Genomic DNA, 25,639 nt, shown 5'->3' with positions numbered 1-25,639 from the left:
GCCTGTGAAAAGTGTTGAATGATGTCCCAAGTGGCTCTGGAGGGAGCTTTATAAGGTTTGAGAAAATTATTCATATGATGTCGCTGGGGTAATCTCCGTTTCAACTCGAGACTGAATTAAAAAACAAAGCCTGCATACAAACTGGAGGTGTGGAGAGTGAGAAGTGTGGGTGTTTATCAGGCAGGGAAAGGCTGATGATGAAAGGACACTACCCAACTGCATAGAAAAAGAGGAATCCAAGCGAGTTGGGGGTTGGGGCGTGACTCAGGATACTCCTTTCTGCAGGATTTATACGTGACCCTGACGTATCCTGCTGATAGAGGCTGGACAAACTCCTTTTACTGTAATAATCAACTGACTTGCATGTCTTTGGAGGAAACCGGAGCACAAAGAGGCCAGTGGAGTCAATAGAGCTGTACCCAGGGCCAATTGATCTGTCCACAGATCAGTCGTATCGCAGCCTGATTATTAGCTGACAGCCGGTAAAGAGCAGCTTTTGAAGTTCTGATCAAAATCATGTTTAATCACCTGCACAGCTGCAAAGTGTGGTTAAAATAGCCTCATGAATAGAATACAATCTTTATACTCATTGCACGATGCAAGTACATACTGTACAACCTATATTGAGAGGAGAGGCAGAATATGAGAGTGGTGGGGGAGAGAATAGCTGAACATATGGTGATGACGAGCATCCATCTATACAGGAAGCTGGAGATTGCTGGTACAGTAAGCATGAGCTTAAGCTGATACACATTCAGCTGGTAGTTTATGAAGTACACCCTGCAAAAACTAATTTAGTCTGATCCAAGAAAATAAACAGTCCTTATGATGCTGATAATTTTTAGGTTGTGTAAATTTAAAATACACTATACTGTATAAAGGTGCAGCATGTACAAAAGGATCAGAGGATAACACCAGAATTTACAGTAACTGACTGTCAGCAACACCTGATCCAGGTTCATTGTGATGCCAGCCCAGTAATTCTAATGTACCTGAATTCATTAGGATCCAAACGGCTCCAGTGTTTGATAAATGACCAAAAGGAATTGGCCAGAACAGGCGACAAGGAATAAGGGTAAACACAGGCAAAGCAGTGAGGAGAAAGGCAACAATAGCAAATCACAGGAGAGAAGAGGGGAAAGAAATGGGGAGACAGGTCCACACAAAGACAACAGGCAGAAAAGAGAGAGCTCTGTAATAACACTGCAACCATGGACATGACCGCGAACTGTGCAGTGAGATTTAACCCCAACTCTGTGGTTTGGTCTTTGATGTTCAATCATCTCTCACATATGTACACATTCACCATGACGGCACCGTAGTGACATGGGGCAGATCAGGTTCTGGTGAGCTTTCTTTACAACTCTTGCTTCAACCATAAAGCACATTTATCACTGTCTGAGGAGGCTGCAGCAAACAATATGAGACTTAATAAAACTGCACTCACTTTTACCACTTGAATCTAATCAGGCAAGTCAATTAAGAGCACATCTTCCCATAAAGTGAAAAGCTTTCTTGGACAGGAAGCCGAATCATCCAGCCTCATGTTGCACCAGAGGAGAAACACAGATTGGGTGAAACCACAGGAATCCACTGGATTTCTTTACAGAGTAATCAATTCTATCTGCACGTCCCAAGGTCAGAGATAGAAACATGAGCGGTTCTCATATGATTACAATATGAGATAGCAAACGTACAGTTTATTTGTGGCCGCTCATGCACCAACCACACCAGCAGGAACTACGTTCTCATGTTGCAGCACGCTTGTATTCATTGTAACATCTCTGAATGCGCTATTACTGCAGAGGAAGACGGCAGGTAAAGCGCTTCACACAGGTGAAATGCAACTTCAGCATCCTCACCTGATAGGCGCCTGGTCCGGGGTTGACACTCATGGAGACCTTAAATCGATCTTCTCTGGAGCAGATCAGAGCCATCTGAGGGAGGGAGTTGACGCGGGGGTCGTACTGACCAGGGCCTAATAAAAGCACATCATCACCATAATCCACACCTAAGCTTCAAATACGCCATTTGATATTTAGCTGCATTAGGCAGGCTTAAGGAAGACTAGTGTATCCTTACTAACAAGTTTTGTTTATTCATTATGTTGAGTTAATTAGCTTAAGCACTGCTTACTGTAACCTTGGTGATAGAAGATTACATAAATTGCTGGAAATTGTAGGATCAGTGATATTTATAGTATTTTAATCATCAATACTTCTATTTTAAATATGTTGAAGGTTTTTTCAATGCCAGCTAATAATGTACCTGCCATTACTGTTGTAATTTTTTAACAATTTTACTTTTATATTACATCCTTATTATGTATCTGCTGGACACTAAGTGTTTAACTAAAGTTAAAACAGTTTGGATGAATGTCTGTGTCTTTCTGCTCAGTCTTGTCTCCACAGACGTTACAATGACAACATCATCACGCACATGCACACGCACACACTCACGCACACACACATACTTTTATATGCATTAACAGTGAAACAAGAGTTTTAATACTGTTTGTCCCTGTTATGAATGTGAATATTGCTTTTAAATGTTTTAACTTTAACTTTAGAATCATTAGAATAGAGAAAACTAGTCTTTCCAGGCTACACACAAACAAAAATAAGATTGTTACATATTAAAACCACCTTCGCAGGGACCCAGCATGGTGACAATTATAATTTTTTTCTAATGTTCATGAAAATTTATTATGGGACTGTATGTATGTGTCAATGTGTGCATCTTATAGTGCGAAGCCATGTGTGTGACGGGCTGTCCATATGCCTGTGTCTCTATATCTGATTTAGTGTGTGTGAGTGCACAAAGAAGAAACGCTGCAAACAGTCCCATCTATCTATATGCAAATTGGATTTTGGTTAAACGGTTCGGGGGCCTCACAGGTTGTGTCCCTTGGTGAAATGGGGCTAGTCATAAATTATCTAAGTAAGTCATGAATCTATCAATTTTGAAACAACATTTTTCAATGGGAACGTAATTGGGGTAAATATCAGGTTATATGCCCACAGAGAGCCTCCTAATTGGACTGCATGATGGCAAAGGGGTGAATCTGTATAGTTGCCAAACGTTTAGCATTTAGACCGACAGCAGAGTTAATGGCTACGCGAACAGACTAGACTAGACTAGACCAGACCAGACCAGACCAGACCAGACCAGACCAGACCAGACCAGACTCCACTGCTCAGGACATGTTGTGTTTGTAATACCTGGCACGTTGGGGTCACATTGCAGAAAGGAAGTAGGTCGTGGTGCAGCAGACAGGAAGCAGCTCTGTCTTTTCTTAGCTCCTTCACTCCTCGGTTCTGAATGAGCGCCACCGTTAGCCTTTTCAAATGTCTGACTCACACTGTAACTGTTCGGTGGAGGTGAATCCTGCAGGGGAGAGAAGAGCAGAACCCTGGATTCATGGATGAAGGGTGTGGTGGCCACAGCTTTGGTGTATATAATAATATAATAATTGTCACAATGTTTAAAAAATAAAACATTACCAATGCCAAGAAAGAAACTCAGGTTAAAAACATTTCTAAATCTGATGAAACAACTGACTGATGGCAAAGCAAACAATGTGACCTTGCGCAGCTGGCAATGAAAATGTCTTACAATGTAACACACAATATCACATACACAAAATCTGGCATTTCTGGGGTCCCCTTATTATACTACACAACTGACACACAGTCTGTGGTAGTACACAGACACACACATACACACCACTCATTATAAATAACAAATGACCCATTCATCCATCTGTTATCACAACACACTGACAGACTTGTTACCATATCACCCATGCAGACACGTTCATGCATGAATATCAGCATACAGACGAAAGGACATACAGTACGTGTCATATCATCCGCATGCAAATGCAGCGGACACACGCACACACACACACACACACACACACACACACACACACACACACACACACACACACACACACACACACACACACACACACACACACACACACACACACACACACACACACACACACACACACACACAGCTGTCATTAAGCTGCTTCTTCACAGAGCCGGGAAACATCATGGGAACACGGGCACCATATCATAAGTTAAATCAGATTACTACCAGCCTTGTTATGAAGGACATTATACTTGCAGTCATTATTGCAAGGCTGATAATTATGAGCCAATTCATAGATGCACCCCACTGATGTAATGTATCTTGGTTGTTTGGGAAAATGGGCGAATCATGTCATGTGGCTGGAAACTTCCACCGCTGCAGAAGCATCCGAGTTACACGAGGTTTGTCGGTAGGTCTGAATAATAGATGACGAAGGCTGAATATAGCTGCACGATCCATTTATCCTAAACATAGCCCTGCTGTCATTTACCTCAAACTGTCATTTCCCAGCCGCTGTTGTCTCCTTCTCCTCCTAGGTATTGTCCATCTTTAATCACTGCTAACCCAGGACATTTAGCGTTTCATTATAGGCACAGTGGGAGGAAAAGGACACAAGACCAACATGTACACAACAATACAAGCTCACACACACGGATACTGTAGTCAGTCTATTCTGTGTGATGCTGGGAAGAGTGGATGATGAAGGTGATGAAAACGTGTGTCATCTGTAGGCATGCATCTGTCACAGATGTATCTGACTGTGCGAACCAATCATCCTCCAAGCTCTGCAACATAATGTGCACACACACACCTGTCGAGGAGCCGTATGGCCCCTAATTATAGTTAAATGTGAAGCAAACCACTGGTCCCAGTAGTAATCATCACCTATTGACAGCACTCACATTAACTTTAATTACACAGCCCTGACATTTAGACAGCTCAATACTTATCTACAGTATGTGTTACACACAGATACACACGAAGGGACATTTCTGGCTGAAAACTAGTCATCCTGTACATATGTGGGACCCCACACACGTTTATGTGAAGGCAGGCGGTCACTAACATAAATTGACTATTGATATGATGCTAGCACCGTGACGCATTGTCAGCCGTGACCTAAAGGAATTTAAAATTAATGTAAAAACCCTGACATTAAGCTGTACTGAATGTGAAGTCATGGTCCTGCTGGAGAGTGTGAAAAGAAACTGCTAATGCATGAGATCAAGGAAAACAAATAGGGAAAAGGTAAATATTAAAGTAGGTAATGCAGTGCACATGCACTGAGTACATTCAGTTCTGTATGTCCAGAATATGATATTTTTTTTGTTGTTTCCCACTTTCAGACCTCATCTTATTGTAACCATGAATCCAGATCAAAATCCACAATAAGTCCCCACTTATGTTAAACCGTGCTTCACAGGTTCAACACATGACAACACAATTTAGAAACACAACCTTGTCCAGGCACAATAAAGCTGCAAAACTAATTTTTCCACTTTTGTGCAGATTACAGTATTTACTATGGTGTCCCTGAATCCAAAACTGTCTCTGCCCTTGGAGCAGGTAAATCAAAGCGTTTGTAATTACATTTGAGAGACCTGAAGGCTGAACTGAGCACATCATGCATTGGTGAAAACACAGATGTCCTTCACAGAACCTATTAAAAATGATTTAATTTATGGTTTAATTTGATTTTCAGTCCGACTGTAAACAAACCTGATTACTGGTGTTAACTACATTAACATTAACCACAACAGTCCTTAAACTGAAGCAACAGCCTCATACTGCAATGCTGTTGTTTTAAAGTCTCTATTTGTGTGTGTGTGTGTGTGTGTGTGTGTGTGTGTGTGTGTGTGTGTGTGTGTGTGTGTGTGTGTGTGTGTGTGTGTGTGTGTGTGTGTGTGTGTGTGTGTGTGTGTGTGATGGGGGGGTCTTACAGACACAACTACATACTGTATCCCACACACACGCAGTGCATTGTCAGGATCAGCGCTGAGTCACTTTATCCTCTCAGGTTAAAAGTTGAAGCCTGACGTTATGAATGTTATGTTCTGATAACGTCTGCAGACCTAACTTTTCTAACTTTGTCTAATCTAATGTTATTTCTACTTGAAAAACACACAAGCAGTTCCTGTTCAGAAGCTTTGACTACGGCGTTCACTGCCACAGAGATAATGAATAGCTCTGATGAAAATCTTTGCTGCCTCTGAACCAGTTAAGACGTATCTGTGTCTTTTTACAGGCAAAGTGGTTCCTGTGAGGCACTAACAAGTGATATGTTACTTTGTTTTAAAATGTGTCATAAACTGGAAGTGATCAAAGCAAACAAACATGTACAAAGGTGAATGCTGAAGCAGACAAAGCACAGGATAGTATTTATATATAAAGTCTTACTTGTTTAGGCCTGTCTCTTTAATAAAATGAACATTTTGGAAGCTAATAAAAGACACCAGAGAATATGGCTTCTGTTCCCTACAGCATAAAATATTCATCATTTATCACTAACTGCCTCTTTCGGATATTTTCCCTACACTTTTCCAGAGAATGCAGCGTTACAACCAGCGGAGCTTTTAAAAACGCTTGTACCTGTACTTTTCACTTTTAACATTTGTTTAGCCGCATCATTTTTCGTGCACTTGTGTTGCTTGTACCACAGTGTAGCCTCAGTATTTAAACGCATTTGTTTGCTTGTTCGTCCTAGAATTGACTCTGATAGACTTCCATAAGCACAGCTGGTGTCTCATCATGGAGCCTGATAACCATCTGTCTGATTTTAGTTGTAGAGGTATGGCTGGTGTCATAAGGCCTTAATGAGGTTTAAGACAGGTCGTCAATATAGCTGGAATGACAGAGGGAAACCATATGGGTCCCATTCACTTCCAGTCACACTTTATATGCCACGGTTACTCCAAGTATTTGCTGACAGCTACAGTTTTGCTCTTTTCTAGTCTGGTATATCTTGTTTCCTCCTGTCTTTAATTTTATTCCTTCCCCATTTTCTCCTAACGTTCGTGTCGTGTCTTTGAGCGTCTCCCTTTGACTGATTAATGTAGTAACCAGTGAGCTGTGTATACATTTGGCATGTAGGGAGGTGACACCTGCAGATGGAGCTGTCCTGAAGCACCAGCCATCCAGCAGAGGTCCAGAAGGCCAGGCTGCGTAAACGCGCGGTGCAGAACCTCCCTGCGTCTTACTAGACTTGGCTTCCGCTGTTGTGCCCCTGGCTGCGTGCCTGGCTCGCTGTCGGCTTGGCTCCTAAAATCCTCACCTGCTACTAAACAGCTGTCCATAACCAAACACACCCAAACCACACAGCTGCTCCCCACAATGGGCCCGTGCACGCACCTGCACATGCACGCACACGCCGCACGGCACACACAGCTGCCGGCCACAGCTGGTGCCCACACTCTGGACAGGGAGACGCACATTTAGAAATGCGCGCGCACGCGCTGGACGCAGATGTTTGCCGCGCGCCGGCTTCATCCTCGAGGAGAGGGCGAGGATCAGCGGAAAGAACGAGAGGAGCGGAGGAAGACTGACGTAACCCGCAGAGTTTTATAATAGGACCTTTGCGTTTGCAGTCACCTTGTTGTTAACACAGTTCCTTAGTGTTACTGCCACTAACTGTGTTGCCAAACACTGCCAGATTTTAGCAGGTTCAGGTTGGAGAAGATGAGCTTCACAAGAAAAAAAAAGCCAAGTTGCCACAAAAAGACAAAATGCTGTTATTTTGCTGTTTATACGCTGGTATGAAATCGTTTTTACAGTTATTATATGATGTATGAGCTCAAGGTGCATTTAATAATAATAATAATAAATAATAATAATAATTTCCTATTCTCTCTTCTCATTAGCACAAGCATGAACAAGCATAAAGTGAGTATAAAGAAAAGCTAAAATCGTGTAGTGTTTATCCCCCATCACTTGTAAAACATCTTATTTTGTGTCACGGCTGTTTTTCAGGAAAGGGCTGTTTTTCAGTTCACTTCTTTTGTAACGGCAAGACAGCAGGGAGATAACAATAACCAGGACTTCACAGCAAGAGAGGGAACGAGAGGGAAAGACTTTCACTCAGTGTTTGTGATCTTTTCCTCCAAGCAATAACTTAGAGAGCATCCACACATCATAAAATCTGAAAGTGCTACACAGACAAGTTCTCCATCTGTGCCCTATCACACCATTTTTAAGACACACTTGTTCTCCTGCCTCTTTTTTACCGCGTTTTCCTCTGTTCTTCGCGCGATCGTCCCCATTTCGACACCCTCTCCTTTTACTGTCTACACGTGCGCCGCTATTATTTGTCTTTAATATTCAGTTCCACACACCCAATACACAGTGAAATGGCGTACCAGTGTTACTGCAAGATGTCACGTAAAACAGGACATTTTAAAGCAAGGATGAGACAACTGAGCATCAGACAGTTTAGCAAGTATTTACACTATTCTTGAGCTGACAGCACTTTTCTCCTTGACTGACAATGTTGTGGTTTATAAAGAAGAATAAAAATCCTTGGTAAACGTTTTGCAACACAGTCTATTATTAAGGTATTATTAAGAATTAAGGTTTAATCAGACGGACATGCTAACTCAGTAGCTGCTTCTTCTGATTTCCACTGGAATGAATGAATGAATGTGGGCGAGAGAGAATAGTTGTTGTAGTACGTTGTTGGTGAGTACAGTAGTACTATTGTATGATTCATTGAGTCAGTTCACCGGAGCCAAAAGAAGTTGTTGGAAGAACTCCAACCTGGTGCTCTTGTACTTGTATACAGCAAGTCTGTTGATTCTCTACCACACAGCTTTTCCTTCCATCTTTGTTAGTTCAGGTCAACACATGATCTAAAGATCAGACTTCGCTCAGATCCAGCAGACTGTTTGAATTACTGAGTTTTCTTTGACCAGTCAGACACTCGCACATCTTTAAATGGATGATGATTTAAAACCAATTTAGCTGAAAAGTATAGCAGGAAAATGGAATAAAAGCCCAGACCGAGGCAATTAGAAGCAGACAATGGCCTCAAATCCTCCACAAATAATAAGTCGAAGAGACAGTCGACCAGGCTAAAGCAGTGGTCCGGCAGCTTTTACTCCACCCTCTCTTCTTTTACTAAAAATGGAAAATCTATTCAGAGGTGGAGAAGATAAGGCTGTTTCACAGATAACATTCTGTTGTAAAGGATATTTGTTCACTGGTTTGTATCTGGGGGACTCTTCTGATTCACCTTTTAAGTCTAAAACCTGGACATATGGAGAGAAACAGTTCGGTTAGGTCAGGTCAGTATGCAGGAGACTGCCCGACGCACTTAATCTACAAACTCACAGATGTACAGTATTACTTAAACCTGCTTCACTGTGCGGTATTGTTACTTTTATTCTGCAAAGCCAGCAGGAGGCTGTGTTGCTTCTGTTTTGACTCGCAGGGGTCAAATCAAGGCAAGTACCACCTGGCTGTGACGTGAGTGGACAGGCAGGGGTCAATCAGCTGAGCGGAGTTCCTCTGGCAGTCTGACAAAATCAGTGTCGCTGCACGCCGTTTTCCCTTTTCCCTTTGTTTAGAGCTGAGAGCGAATGAAAGGAAGTGGGCAAGGTGAAGGAGGAACGCAGACAGAAAAACGGAGTAAAAAGCGCTTCTCAGAAAGACTAGTCAATACAGCGTGACAGCACCGCGCCTCTGCAGCCCCCACACGACAACCACCACACTCCCGCCGCGCTCGCTGCCTTCTTCCTATCACAGTTATGAATTGTTCAGCAGACGACTGAGCAAAGCATGATGGGAGCGCTACTACTGGAGCCTCAGGGCGGAAGTGTCACTAAACACTTCTCCTCACTTAATTGTGCATTTATGTGTCTGCTGTGTGGTACTTCAGCATTTATATGCAAGTGGATGCATGCGTCTAGTGTACTGCATAATTATGAGCGTTACTGTTTATGGGCACATTGAAAGTGGAGCGCTTCCTCAGTGTGTGTGTGTGTGTGTGTGTGTGTGTGTGTGTGTGTGTGTGTGTGTGTGTGTGTGTGTGAGACCGAGCTTGAATTCTCACTGGGACCCACATCATCATCGTTACCCTGACAGCTGACAGTAAAATCCATATCAAATCTCTAACTCCATTTTCCTGTTTTTGTTCTTTTCTTTCGTCACCGACTCCCTTGTCTCCCATAAATAGAGGCTGCACCGTGACATGTCATTAGCTGTCCATGGAAATAATATAAAAACGCAATGAAACACAGACAAAAAGTCAATAAGTGACAAACTCTCGGCCTGTGCATATTTTCCTACTGCGCATTCTTCAACCATATCTTGCCCGTGGCATTCGGCTCCTTCCATGCTCTGTCATTCTCTTTGTCTGGCTGGCACGGCATTTATTTATTTATCCTCTTTCTCTGGAGCCACAGACAGCAAAGTCTCCCTTCTAATCACTCCTGTCTTTCTTTCATCCTCGTACCTTCTGTTCACTGCTTAGTGTTGCCCTCTTTATTCTCCATTTACAGCACGGCTTTCGACCTCCTCTTCTCTACAGAGTGGGGCGTGTGAGGGGGGATTCAGTTTCACACCTTGCAGAAAATATGAATTTTAGGAGAATACAAAGTTTTGCACCAGTATTCTCATTTAAGAAAACAAAGCAAACCAAGCAACTTAGGTAATACTGAATAAAATAAAACTAGTGGCAAGCTTAATTAAAGTTTGTTCCTCTACTTCTGTCTGGTCTTATTAGAAGAAAAAACCTGATGCTTTTCGTTTTTCTACTGAGAGAACGGTAGTTTGTTCTGCACAACAGGCAAACACACCATAATGTGAACAATCCTATTGTCTCACAAACACAAAAATACAGTTACGCATTAGTCTTGACCCATTTCCTAAATTTTATAGTGGTTAATTATTTGTCTTCAATTAAGGGATAGATTTTAGCTCCATCAGAAACCAGACTCTCCTGTTAAGAAAGTCTATCCTACATCTTATCTGGGAGTAAAGCCATTAAGATAAGCTCCATTACGGTCTTTCAGGGGTTTGACTTTAATGTTAGCGTTAAGAATTCCCACCAAACTAAATTTACCAGCCGTGGATTTCTTTGCTTGATACAAGAAAATGTGTCTATGCTGAACAATATCTGTTTTACTTCTAGTAGCGCTGTGTTTGCGGTGTAGATGCATGTTTAGCAGAGACTCTAATTATGTGCCAGGGCTAATAGGACAGATAATTACACTCTCTATACAGCACCTCACACCCTAATTTACGTTGCCTTCCCTTCATTTCCTCCTGCTTCCTCCATCCATTTTCACCTCTGCGTGCTTTCTCATCTCCATTGTGTATGGGATCCTATTCCAACAACATTACAGTGTTTCTCTACTTGTCACTGACATTAATGAGATTTTCCTTGGCTAGCATTGTCACCAGGCGTCATAAATTATGTCTGTCTGTGTTGCTGAACTACTGCATGTGATTTTTTGGCGATGTACGGCTTGTATGAAGGCAACTGGGAACAAAAACAGTCTCTTGTTGTCACAGGCTGCATTACTGATAGCTGAGTCTTTGATATACATATAGTCCCATTACCTTCTGTACTACAGGCACCGGAATAAGTAAGTGTACAATGGAAAGCTAAAACATCTTATTTGATAGTTTAGCATTGGAATCAGTGTGCTCCATAAGCTACAGAGATCGCTGTCCTATGAATGACAGAATGTTTTGTTTTGATTATTATTTTCTCAGCAGTGCAATATAATGAAGTCTACTTCCAATCAGTTTCACTGCTACATGTAATAAAAGCCATATTTTAATCTCGTCTGCCTGATTCCATCAAGCCAGTTACATAGAGAAAGCAAAATTATGAAGTGTTGCTCATTGTGACAGTAACAGATATTAATGCAGATAAACTGGAATTTCTTTGACTGGCAGAAACATTATTGCTTGGTTACGTCAATTTCAAATGACTTGCATAGCAGCAACAGACCTGCTTCAATAGGAAATTCACATTGTCAAGTACTTGGCTATTGTATCCTTAAAAAAATACTCCCGTTATTAAAAGGTTATGGCGTATTTAAAGAATTTCAATATTTAAACATGCAACAAAAAGGTTTGAATTCTACAATAAAAACAAGGTAATCCTGTATATAAAAGCAATGTGTTTGATTAGATGTTCATATAAATATCTAACCCAAAGAAAAATTAAATTTAAGGTCTAAATATGCCTACATGTACTCATTTTGTCTGTGTGTTTCTAGGGGGGTGTCACAGTCACATAGTGGTGGTCAGCTATCATCACATACCCATACATCCTTCAATAGAGCAGCACTGGTAACAACAAAGGCAGGAACATGCAAAAACCCTCAATGTATAGGTTTTAAATACTGATATGCTACAATCATTAACCAACTGAACAACTGGAAGATAACTGAAGTGTGCGTTAGAGAGGAGCCATCCCTGTGTGTGGAACAGGAACATACACTGGACTGGTCACATCTCTCTGTTCTGAGTCGCCTGTTTTCGTTATGTTTACATCCTCTTCTCCTCACCTATTGAGACAGGTTTCTGCCTGGCAGCTCCTTTGGTCTCAGGTAATCAGGCCAAGTGGCAACCAGTGGAGGGCCTACTCGACAAGCCCGGCCTCCCTGCCACATTGTTATTTGCTTGACTCTCCAGTCTGCATTGTGCCTTTGTTCTGTTATTGTCAGCGTGGAGCTGACTTTGCCTGCCCTGGGACCTGAGTATCCCCATCCCCTCTGCTCTGCAAGTCCCCAGTCTATTACGTAACTCTTGAATATCTAGAACTTAGTGAGCGGGACAAGCAATGAGAACAAGACAATGAGGCATGACATACTATACAAGCAAGGTGTTTCATAAGAGGACAGGCAGGGCTCTGCTCCTTGTCCTGGACAACAAGCCCTCAGTGTTGTGATAGTACAACTTTTCCTTTGTTCAATGATGTGTTTGTTTTAGAAACTGGCACCAACATTTACCAGAAACCACCATCTTGCCATTCCAGCCATGTAAACACTGCTAGATCCTGAATCCAGCACGTGTGCTCACCTCACTGTCCTGTTCCAAGGAGACCCACAGCAAACTTCACAATAAGCAAACATATTAACAAAAAGCACTTAATGGAACCTCTAGTTCCATACCTGCACCCGAGTCATCCCACCAACAGAGAGCCCTTCTCCAGTCCAGCAGATTGGATGTCGAGCACCTCGACCTCATATGCTGATTCCATTAACATCGTTGAAAAGCCTTACCTGATTGCTAGAGTCGCACTGGGTCATGAAACCTATTTCTTTCCTGGATGCTACGGCTTCTCACAGGAATAACAATTAACACTGGGGCTGGGCTAGTCCAGCACTGTGCTACTCTCACTGTCAAAAGTCAAGGCACCATCCACATTCACTTACAAATGCAGCACCATGTTCACACTGCAGAGGTGGACAAAACAGAATGTGCCTTCTAGGATTGGTTCTGGACAGGTGTCAAAGTGTATCTGGTAGCTATAGTCAGGACACACCTGCAACATTAACATGCATCAGGATGTCTGTTAATCTCAGCATCACCGGCAACATTAAAAAATTAAAGCGATGACAAAAGAAAGGAACTGACAGACACAAACTCCCCATGTCACTGTGCTGGCCAGTGTTTCATTGATCTGTAGAAGAGAGAGAATTTCCACTGCCTCAGGATAAAACATAGGTCCAAATAAATTCCACACTTATTCTTTCTCAACGCTGCCTGGAGGTCTCCCACGACCTCTGCAAAAGAAGGTCATTATCACAGAGGAATGCAAAGGATGGGGAAGGGGGAATGTGGAAAGTGGATTAGGAAGGAAAATGAAAGTGCGAGAGGAGGAAAAGAGGGGCAGAAAAAGATGAGAACAAAATAATAGAAAGCAGAACAGGGATCAAGAGAAATACTACTTGAAAAGGCCCGGGATTAGAAGCAACAGAAAAGCAAACTGTCTTTGCTCGACTCATAATCATCTCTCCTTTCAAAGCTGTCATTTTTCAACAGCATGTGTGATTCTTTCTTCTGCACAGACAGGTAATCAACTCTTATCAGATCCAGACCTTCAGCTGAAGTACAGATCTGACATGGCTCCCAATATTTGAACTAGTTGAGGTTTGTTCGATTTGGACTGTCAAGACGTGCTAGCATCCTTTGAATGAGGACACACGGCACGATAAGAAAATCCACCTAAACAAATCATTCCACGCTTGTTATTCAATGTCTATTTAACCTCTGTTTGGGATTTAAGCTCTTATAAAAAGGTGGATTTGAAAGGTAAACAGAAAAAATAAATTTTGCAGTGTCATAAAATAAACTGCAAGTGAATTAACTGGACTTTGCTTAAAACAAAACAACGAGAAACTAATAACCTGGAAAATCTTCTTCATCAGAAGAGAGGATAGTGCTCAAGAATCGGATCAGAACAACAAACCTGTTGACTGAACACTTGCACAAACAACATAAGTTGAGGTATAGAAGGCAACTCTCAAAAGCTCAAACTAATATTTTAAAGAAATACATGTTCCTGTCCCACTCGCTGCTGATGATTGCGATTGTTTCCTGATTAGACTCTTTTAATATCCGTGACAGTGGGGGGCGGTTTCCAGGGATGCAGTCTGGGCTGAAGCGTAGCGTGTGGCTAACTGTCACAGCTAAGACGTCCCCGGGTGATTTTTCATTAACTGGTCATAAAGGAGGCGCTGTGTGGAGCCATTAGACGTGGCCTCAGATCTTCTCTGCAGAGCACTCGGGAAAAGCGGGGAAGCAGAAAGATGAAAAGAGGAAGTGAATATGAGCCTAATCTTGTGTCTTTAAAGTAGAGTCCAGAGGAAAAAACAAAAAAATGAAATAAAAAAAGTTGGGTCCAATGAGCATTTGGGGATTTTTGTGTCTGTAATTTTTTCCTCCCAATTTGGAAAGTCTAACGTGCACACTGCAGTCCCTATCAGCACTAACCCTGCTGCTTGGCCAAGGTGGGTGGCAGACAGGCATGTGTTACCTCCATGACATGTGGCGCCTGCACCCCCCCTTTTTTTTATCTGACCTTGACGGCTCCCTGCTTGCAAACACAGCCAATTATGCCTATGAGAACACACAACCGAGCTGAAGGTGCCGTTAACTGGGAACAGAACGGGGTTAAAGCCATTGTTAAACACTGTGTGTCCAGCGCGTAATGAAAGTCTACCGCTGCTCACTTGAACCCGCGGACCTCCAGCGGCCACAGCCACAACAGGCTGTGCATAACAACGTGAGAACACACACATTATCGCGGCTGCCGTGAGCCGGCTGGTTTTCGGGCTGGGACCGTATACGGAAAACTACACAGAGCCATTGTTATGAAAAATGGAAAACAGTGCAGACAGATATACGAGGTTCAAACTATTATACAGGCAATCAGCACCAGAATTCTTAACAGATCATTCTCCGCTTTCTAATGAGACTCATCACACTGGCTTAAAATTCATTTGCAGAATGCAATAAAATGTGACTGATACACATTATCTGAATGTATAAATCACATAAAAACAACAATAATGCAATTGTATGAATATACACAATTTAATGACTGTGTTTATCCAAACTTCCATAACAAATACTGAAAGTGTGGACATTATGGAGCACATTCCTATTCTATGACTACTCATTTCTGCTATTCTGGGAACAGCAGGGTGGAGTAAAGTGAGGCTGACCACTCTGAGGGAGATTATTTATGTACAACATAATCTTATAATGTTCCAAACAGAGGCAAGTGTATGTAATGACATGTCCCCCGTGTCACCTGTAGCAGGAGCCCATTCCCAGAGTCCTGCTGGGTTCATGCTCAGCCAAGGAGTTAACTGCATTTAGTGTGTGTCCTAGGTGTAAATCGCACAGCAGGACTGAAAATCAGTAGGAATCTGTGTCTAAACTTGCATGTGTGAGACGTAACAAGGTCTAGTTTCCCACCTACATGCTCTACTGTTTATAAAACCTGGAAAATAATGCAGCAATCTGAAAGTTCATTTCAGGTCATTCAAGGCTGCAGAGGATAAAAATATACTGCTGAAATTCATTCTATATGATGATCACTTTAGTAAAGGATTAAAGGCATCCAGTTTCCCCGGCCAGCTTTTGCCTGTGGAAAGCTAATTCCTTGTCCACTTGTACACGTTCCTCTACTTGTGGTCAGTATTTTACATGTACACATGCTGTGGCATCACGCTCATGTGAGCATGAATACAAGATGCAAGTACTGTAAACATCATATACTGTGTTGAGATATTGTAGGTTTGTTTGAAACAAGAAAGTTAGTTACATTAGTAGTAGATAACTGAAACATAATACATGCATAAAAGACAAAAACCTTAACACTATGATAAGGAGAAGAAATAAATTATCATTTACACTCTTTCTAGAGAGCAGAACAGTTTACAGTGTTAAGATCAATTCTGAAGACCTTTGCCTTAAGATTTAGATAACACTTCTAACCTTTGGAGTTAATCAGAGTAAACACCAGCTGGTGCCCAGAAGGGTACTTGAGAATACAAATTGTGTATCTTGAATATTAAAATGGCATAGCCCACACTTTAGTTATGCATTTACATAATTTTCTCAGAGAACATTTTTTCAGCACTACAGTCTGTAAGACGATATTGCTAACCCTTCCATCCAGCTGTTTCTTCATTAGCACATTATTTATATGCTAGTAAACACCACACTGTGTGGTTCAGGGCAAAGGGGTCTCGCTTTCGTTACCCATTTACAGCCTCCACTTCCTATGACGTACTGTAACACCAGTATGTGCACAGATATAAAAATATCAGTTGGATGACAATAAAATCAGGAAAGCTGGGGAACGGGAAGGAGAAAAATCACAGCAAAGAAGATGAACAATGTAAAAGGACAAGAAATGAATTATAACAAACTGTGACGTGTTTTCTTCAGCATTGCTGAGCATGAGGAGGAAGAGAAAGGAGGCAGTCAAAGAAAATTAACTGCTGGAAAATAGGACCCCTGGCATAGTGGGTCAGATGCTACTGCTGTGATGGCCCATTTATGAAAGTATAAACCTGGCATGTACTGCTGTTATAATTCATCTTAGACTCGTGTGGTGAGTAGCTTTGACCCGCTTTACACCAGTCACATGGTGTGTAGATGATGTGGGAGACGGAGATAAAGACAAAGAGACAGAGGGAGTGACAGAGGGGACTTACTTTAGCTGGCAGAGATAACGCCAGACGTTCGGTGGTTGATTTGAAAACTGCTGTTCGTTGCTTCTTGTATGGCTCCTCTGTCTTTGTTTCTGTCTGAGAACAAACATACAGAATTCTAATGAAGAGACTTCTTTTAAGTTTTATGCAGAGCTGAAATAGCAGCAGAACCTTATTTCAGCCTAATTAGTATGCGTTCATAAAGTATGTCTTCAATTTGAGACAAATTGAGAGAGACAGAAGGCATAAATGAATCACTCTACCTGGTACTGCCCTGGACTCGGGGCCTGTATCGATTCCTTGTTGTGAAAGAAAGAGCTGCGTTCAGCACACGAGCCAAAGCCTCCTTTCCTGGTTCGCTCTAAAAGCGCCTTTTTAAAACTCTCTCGAGCTAAACCATGCTCAAACACATTATAGGACCCGGGACCTGGACAGAGAACACACGTATGTGAGAGCAGAGACTGATACCGGACCAGAAGGGCACACAAGCGTTGGACACGCAGTGTAGGTGTATGTTTGGCTGGAGTCTGGTTCTGGCAGTGTGTGTAGCATTCGTGTGGCGTTGGCTTACAGTGAAAAGTGACACCTGCACTACACTAAATTTCATATGGAGAGGCTTGTGTGTTACAGCTATTTTAAGATTTGTTTTTTTTCTGCAGTGCAGCATTGTCTGCATGTGTTAACACCTACCTAAAAACAGTTTGAGCAGAAAATGCTCCAAAACACAGAACAATAGTAATGTGTTGTATAGCAGGATGGCTTTGGAAGCTAAGCTCAACTTTATGACGGCATGCAGCATTTGAACAATTACGTATACTGAATAGACAAGAAAACAGATGTTTAGGAAACAAAAAACGCATTACTTTGTAGATACGAGTTAGAAGAAAACCTTCAAATTACTTCAGCTTAACTTCATATCGTGACACTGCAGGCCTGCAAAGCAGTGGCGGCAGTGGCCATGTTGAGTTCAAATTCAAACAGGAACATGGGTTGTTAAAATAAAATGGAACAGATTCACGCTTCATGAAAAAGCTAGCACATACTGTCAACAGTCTCTGAAAGGTGATAATCAAGTGCCAATAGCAGCTGACAGGGTACGGATATGACAGGATACAGAGCTCAAGACATCTGTATGAAAAAGTAATATGGCCTGTTAAAGGACACTTACTGACCTGGTGTGGAGCTCTTTTTGGGGTTAGGCGTGAACCGCACTGCAGTGATGCCAAATGGGCTTTTCCCTCCGCTCGTCTTCTTGGGCAGCTCCAGGGAGCAGCGCGGGTCATTATAAAGACCAACAGGGGGCGACACTTCTTTCACGGAGCTAAACCTCTGATGGAGGGGGAATAAAGCAAATGAGACGAAGGTTAGAGTAACAGAAGAAACTAAAGGCAACGGCAGGAAAATCAGAAACACCTCTCTACTGTACTGAAACTGTAGAATTTGATTAATTAACTGTCCAGTAATTGGACTAAAATCAGCACTATTTAAAAACGACAAGCCAATCATTTTCTTTATCCAGTGTCCATCTGGAACACAAAAACAAATCCGCTGTGAAAATCGCTTTCTCCACAGAGACAGAAAATGACAGGGCCCTGTTTCTCCTTAGTGTCAGAGAACACAAGCAGAGACGAAACCAAACACAGACTAACAGCCCGCATGTAGACAACAGGCTACCTGCACTGCAGACTGCTCATTACACACCAGAGAGCACAACTGTTAGACGGATAAAAGCTGGAGACACAGAGTTGGTTTCACTTGACAAGATGCATCGTTTTAACTCTAGTTGAAATGTTTATTCATAGAGTCATAGAGTTTTTGAGCTTGACATTGTGATGCTTGGCTCAAGAAGCCTCACGTTTGACCATGCTCCAATCCCCATACCATCAGCCTGGCTACGACACAGTGTCTGTTATAGTGTGAAAATCACAAGAAAATACCAGCTACAAGAGGAAAATAAGGGGTGAAATAAGTAAAATAGATAGAGACAGGGAAAAATGGTTTCAGTGAGGAGAGAGAACCTGATAGGGGGTAAACAGCCTCTTTAAGTCAAAGATAATGATGCACACAGTCAGGTATGTAATGTTCTTTGGTTGTTCTGCTGATATCAGAGCTGATTCAGCACCGCAGCAGCATGGCAGCTTCGTTGCCTGGGTATAAACATGTTTATCTGATTGCCTATTATAACAACACAGGCAATCAAGGAGCCAGTGCAGATAAGTTGCCATTTCTGTCAAAATCACTGAAGGTGAACCGCGTTTCCGTGTAATTTCTCTCCAGGCTCTCACCGCTGAGTCATTCACCCGACTGATATTAGGCGCACTTGGAATTATAAAAGATTGAATCCTTTAAATACCAGCATGACCACATCAACACCTGCCATGTTTACACGCACGCACGCACACACACACGCACACACACACTTACGTCCCTAAATGATGTTCATGACTCTTAAATATAGCATATTTGTTAGAATTTTCCAATCACTGATTTGCAGCCTATGGAACATTAGTTGTGGGGTAATGAAAATTGTGTTATCGCAGTCAAATTGTTGAGCTTTTGGGCAAAAAGAAGATGTGAGTGGAAAAGAAGAAAAAGTGAAGGGGTGTGGCTAGAAGAGGAAACGTACAGTATAGAGGAGAGGAAAATAAGTGAGACAGGAAACACTTGGGTTTGAAATGGAGTGAGCACTTGAGCAGAAGAAAGGAAAGGACTCTGAACTACAAGACATGCTGTCTCAAGGCCAAAACAAACTGTATCTGTATTCATTCAAAGGCGGTTGGGAGCTGGGGTTTTTGACCATCTGGCAATCCAAATCTGTCCCACTGGCTTTGGTAAAGTCTTATTTTTCCCCTCTCACACTGACTGAGCCTTGTTGGCACTTCCCATGGCTGATGAATCTATTTTGAAGGCTGATTTATTTAGTTTTGCTTCCTACTGTTACATCTCATGATAAAAAATGCCAAAGAATACTTTTGAAAATCCTGCTCGGAGCCAAACTGCTCTCAAAGCGAGGTGCCTCTGTGGGCACAGCAGTGACAGAACGTCTTAGCGTCTGTCAATGTGGATTAATGAGTCCACGGAGTGAAGGAACAGTAACATTAATAGAAGTGCCCTCGTGCTCTTTTGGCAACAAACAAACCCACCACCTCACTGCTGGTAACGCTGCGTTTAGGCTCAACACTTGTGTTTATTACTGTGTTAAACAACCACCGCATGCCTGGAATTCTAATATGTGCAAATAAAAGGTGTAAAGTAAAAAACATCTTAAAAAACCTACAACTAAATGTACATTAAAGAGCTTCAGCATCAGTTGCATCCTTTGACAAAATCCCATTTTTAAAAGAGTAGACCACAGTGTTCAAGTCATCAGTGTCATGTTTTATGTGTGGAAATGCTCATCTGTGTCTAACGCTCAACGGTTTCTGAATGATAAAATGTCATGTTATGCTAAGATGACTCTCTATCACAAAAAGCTCATTTGCTAAATACCGTCATACAGCATCACACGCGGCACACAGCATCACATCTTCTCCACTGTGTGTTTTAAGCTCCACTGGCTTTGGTTTACTTTAGTGAAAAAGCCAATAGCCATGACAGGAGGTATGAATGATGAAAGGTTAAAGGTCAAGGTCACTGTGACCTCACATCTGTTCCATTCTTTCAACCTCTTAACCCCAATATCTCAGGAAAAGCAATAGAATTTATATCAAAATTAGCAAAAACATGTAGTTCAACTGAGGAGTGGTCAGTTCAGCTTTTGGTGGAGGTCAAAGGTAGAAAGTTAAAATCACTATGACCTCGTGCTTTTTTTAAATTTTTCCTCAATTTTTTAAAGCATCCAATGGGATTAAACAATGAACAGGAAATTCTGGTGGTTAAAGGTCAAAGGTGAAGTTCACTGTGACATTAGATCAAACACCAGGAGGGTACTATGTTTAGGAGCAATACAAGGAACATGAGGCCTGTTAAGGAACAAAATGATAAATGAGCGGCACAAAGGCGTCAGGGGAACCAAGGAACAGCAGGCTTCACAAATGCTGGGCTGATGCTTTGATACTGGGAAATAGGGAAGTCAAAAGGAGGAGGAGACGCAGAAACTGGAAGATCCCAGTTGTGCGTTCCTGCCGTCATCTCCTTCCTCTCCATCCTTCCGCAGGGTGAGGGAGTCGGATGGAGCCGGACTCACGGGGACGGAGATCTCCGAAAGCTGTCGCTCTCGGGTCTGTGCTGCAGACGACGTGTGACACAGACACATCCACAGTCACAGACGTTCCTCTGTGGGTGTCGCTGACGACATTAGAGGGTCGACGCACTAACACAGCATGTGGCCCAGGAAATTAGGTCAGCGCATACTGTGACACACACAACATAAACTCAGAAATGCTGCAGTTCCAGCATGAGGATATGGAGATAATTTGGGGGGAACCAGTGTGTGTGTGTGTGTGTGTGTGTGTGTGTGTGTGTGTGTGTGTGTGTGTGTTCACCTTGCCTATGAGTAGATCCCATCTGCTTATATCTCTATCTGAAATTTCCACACATTGTCAGATCTTCCTGTGCGTCTGAGCGCACACCGTCACATTGTGTGCGTCACAGCGATAATTAAAACATCAGTCAGAGTTTCACAGGAGTGAGTCTGTGGGGCAGTGCCACAGAGGAGTTCACATATTCCTGAGACACAAATTTTCACATCCTTCATCTTCGCTCCTCTGAGCCTCTTAATAAACTCCTCTTCGCCCCCATCTGAAGAAGCCCTCCAGTCCCAGCACGTCAATTAAACAAGCAAAGCTCGCCTCAGTCTTTAGGATCTGTGAATGAATCTTAAACATGCTATACTAACCTCCAGTCTGCTTCGAGGAACAATTTGAATGTTTCCTGTAGTTTGTGCTTTAAAAACGTTGTTTTAATGTGGTTTGATTGTTTTCTCTGTTAGAGTTCATAGAGGAATAGCTAGAGCCAAGATAAAGAAGCTAAATTAGGTTTAGGCTAGTCTGAGTCTGATCACCTGAAATAAGGCTTCGATCAAAGCCACTTCTTTTATATTAGAAACACCTTGACTTACTTTTCATGCTGACTGCTGTGATATTAACTAGACAGTTCTGTCAGTGGTTGCCAAGGAACAGCTAACTACTGCAGCTGTCCGACAATTAGACACTTGTGGTTACAGGCCTACGTCTGCTTTTCGTGCCCTCGAGTGGCTAAAAAAAAAATCAGTTTACGCAGACACTGTACGGTAGTTTGTGGGTTCAGCCGCCAAACACAACAAGGACCAGTCACAGACATCAACGCCTGCAGGTGAACAGCACTGTGAAAAAGCCCAGACCGGATGCTGTGATCGTTTAGCAATGACTGATCTGGATATGCACACATTGAGCTACACAGAGTTCAGTGGAGGTTGCCTGGTGCTTGCATTGTACCTCAGACTGAGAGAGGAAAGGGCAGGTCAACCTCTGCTGGCTGCCACCGGACTTGACAGGCCGGTCAAACTGGCTTCTGATGGAGTACTGGCCCGGACCAGGAACTCCCTTTTGGAAAGAGAGAGAGGAATGCAGAGTAAACCGAGTGAACGTACACACTGTAAGAACACAGTCACTAGCTCTGGTACAATGGCTTTTGTTTTGCTGGCGTCCATTAGAAGAAGGGACGTTCTTTCTCTGATTTTTAAGCGTCTTCTGGATGAAGATGAGTGAGCACTGGGAGAATTCATAAAGCAAAGAAGAAGCTATGCTCCTTCTTTATCCTGCATTGAAGTCATCCACGCTTAAAACACAGACTGAAGGTGAAACTAAAGCTGCTGTTGTCATGTGCCCACTCAACACTACTGCACAGTTACAGTGGCTTCAATGTACCCAACTAACAACCCTGACCTCACACTTGACGCTGACAGTGACAGATAAGAACAGACATTTTTACACAGAGACTCTGACACTTCCAGTTTCACTAGTGCAGCTTTGTAGATTGCGGGTTTGACATGATCTAGAACTGCACTAAAGCAGCATGGCCATCATTAGCACTGAGACCTGGAACTTGAGGGTGAACATCGATGGATTGCAGAACAATATGTCCTCCCCCTGCCTGAGGACCGTTCTATCTTCATTTATAAACCGCGAATGCACCTGTCAGAACCTGGCTTTGCTGTCCTCTAAATGTAAAACGAGCTGTTAAATACACATACAGAAATATTATGGTTTTGTAATAAATACTTTTTGCGGTCATGTAGAATAGATTGGAGTTGTGCAAATTATTTGTGTTTAACATTTTTACAAAACTGTTAAAGAGAAACATGCACATTTTTCTGCCATTCAGAAAATCACATAATCCTGGTTCACTTCTCTGTCCTTGACGGTTCCACTTTGTCGCTGCCAGGTGCAACAAACATACAGGCTCATAAGTGGCACTAATACTGATATACAAATATATCAGCTCATCAAAAGATTTACGGTAAGAACTTCTGTTCAACAATTTGCTGTAGGTGCACAAAAAAACTAAAAGGATGAAGTGTTGAACACACGAGAACCACCATGAGAACGCGGAACCCCCTTTGTATAGATGAACTGATGAACTTCTTGTTTACAGGGTCATAGATCTGGTTTGATCAGTTCCTGCCTATTTAATAGAGAAATCCTGCACACTGCAGACAAACTGTACCACACCATCCGTCCACAGCCATTAGAGGCAGACTGGCTGCTGATCTCTGAGAAGTAAAGCTTTTTGTCCTGGGTGTCCCCCCTGTGGGTAACAACCCATTTGGAGGACCTGTGACGCGAGGCGTTAATGATGACGGATAAATGCGCATCCATCATGGTGGGGGGTCCAAATTCAACATGGTGCACACACGAAGGGCAAAGCTGGCAAAGGTTATTGTATAGAATCATATAGAAGATCATATAATTAATTAATTTCTTCACAGCATTAAAAACACCTGCAGTATATTACATACTGTATAGCCCACTCTAATCAGGACCAGCTGGGCTATACTTGCTCCCCACATGCATCAATGACTGATTTAGACTTTATTAAAAGCTGCCAACATAATTAATGTTATCTAATTCACATAGGAGTGGTTTGTGCTGTTGTGGCGTGAATGTACAACAGATGTATGTATGATAAAACAGCAGCTAGCAGAGAAAAAATGTTCAAGCGAGGGGAGCAGCAGAAGAGGGGAAGGTGCAGGTAGAAGTCTTTGACAGCAGGGATACGTTCGTCTCTCTTCCCATAAATCCAGTCCCACATTTTCAGACTCTGCCTCTCCCACTCTACCCGAGCGACTGGAGAATAAGGCATCACAAAGCATTATTCTGCCAGCACACTCAAGTTCATATGCAGGTGAGCAACTCCCTTCTACTCAACCAGCTCCAGTGTATCAGTGTGTGTTTGAGCGTGTGTGTGTATGTGATCTTATGGTGTGTAACGTGGCTGCACAGCTGATGTTCTACTGCCCTCTATGGGTGAACAGATCAACTAATCAGAACTGCATAGTTGAATAATTCAATCAACTGCACTTGAATACATTCAGAATAAATCCTCAGTACCTTGACTTGTCTCACTGTTGTTTACTGAATCAAAGTGCAGTAGAGAGCAGGATGTTGCTTTAAGGTATTACTAAAGCAAGGTCAAAATGTAACTATGTATACAGTAATACGCTTAAAGTGGAGGTTAGAGGTTTTAGTAAATGTGTACTGTAGACGGAAGCATTACATTCAGTCTAAAATCTATTCCTAAATATCACCTCTTTACATTTGCACCTCAATTACAATAACAACTTCACCATGAAACAAATTACAACTACTACCTGCAAACTATGCAACTCAGCAGAACAGAAGGATGAGTCCAGACCTAAATGGACAGCAGAGCCACTCTGAGCTGTTGTATGTAATTGTTTTCTGCAAATACTATTGCTGGTTAGATTATCTGATTTTCACCAAATTACTGAATATTAAAATAGTAGAAAAAGCATTGTCAAAGCATTAACTACAGACCACTACTGACTACAGTAGGACTTTCTTCCATTTGGAGACGGGAGCTCCCCTGTCTTAACCTTCCCTTCTGAGTGCATTAGTACTGTTTGTGCAAACTCATGCTCTTTGATGGGCACCAGTGGGGTCCTCACCTTAAGATTGCCAGTACAAGACACGCAATCTATGGTCTGAGGTCCAATATGTTTAGAAAGGTTTTGTTCTGCTTTTAAAACCCACAGACTCCACACATACACACACATCTGCCTGGCCAGGTTCAAAATGATTGGTTTACAGCTACTTGTGCTGCCCTCTAGTGCACAACATCTATGAATTTAGTTTGGACTTACATAAGCTCATTTTAAATCTTGGCACTGATCACAGTCCTGTTGTGCTTTTATCTCCAGGTTACACAAACACCACCAACTCAAATACATGCTCACCTTCTTTTCCTCCTGCTTGGGCACCAGTTCATGGTAGCGAGGGATAACAAGCTCAGTTCTGCCTTTCTGCTCCTTTTGAAGGTTCACATTCTCATAGTGCGTTTCTGGAATCCTTTGTCAGATACAGAAAAGGCAGCTTCAGTGTGTGACGTGAATAAGCAAAGTGAAATAATGAACGAGAAAG

General features: G+C 42.3%; 1 protein-coding gene across 3 annotated transcripts in view; it reads right to left on the bottom strand.

Moving 5' to 3' along the window:
- Positions 1-25,639, bottom strand: part of stpg2 (sperm-tail PG-rich repeat containing 2) — a 35,367-nt gene that overhangs the window by 4,965 nt on the left and 4,763 nt on the right. For 2 of the 3 annotated variants that reach the window (XM_029161137.3, XM_029161136.3), the window contains exons 6-12: positions 25,456-25,567; positions 22,475-22,582; positions 18,233-18,389; positions 17,324-17,487; positions 17,064-17,156; positions 3,222-3,387; positions 1,863-1,978 (exon numbers count right to left, since the gene is read on the bottom strand). In XM_029161137.3, coding sequence (XP_029016970.1) covers positions 1,863-1,978; positions 3,222-3,387; positions 17,064-17,156; positions 17,324-17,487; positions 18,233-18,389; positions 22,475-22,582; positions 25,456-25,567 — 916 coding nt within the window. The remainder of the gene's footprint in view (positions 1-1,862; positions 1,979-3,221; positions 3,388-17,063; positions 17,157-17,323; positions 17,488-18,232; positions 18,390-22,474; positions 22,583-25,455; positions 25,568-25,639) is intronic. The other variant, XM_055512135.1, reaches the window with a different exon arrangement.

This window comes from Betta splendens, chromosome 9, assembly GCF_900634795.4.
Source record: "Betta splendens chromosome 9, fBetSpl5.4, whole genome shotgun sequence".
Classification (NCBI taxonomy): Eukaryota; Metazoa; Chordata; class Actinopteri; order Anabantiformes; family Osphronemidae; genus Betta; species Betta splendens.
The sequence above is the reverse complement of the archived record's forward strand: the minus strand, read 5'-3'. Positions and strand labels throughout refer to the sequence as shown.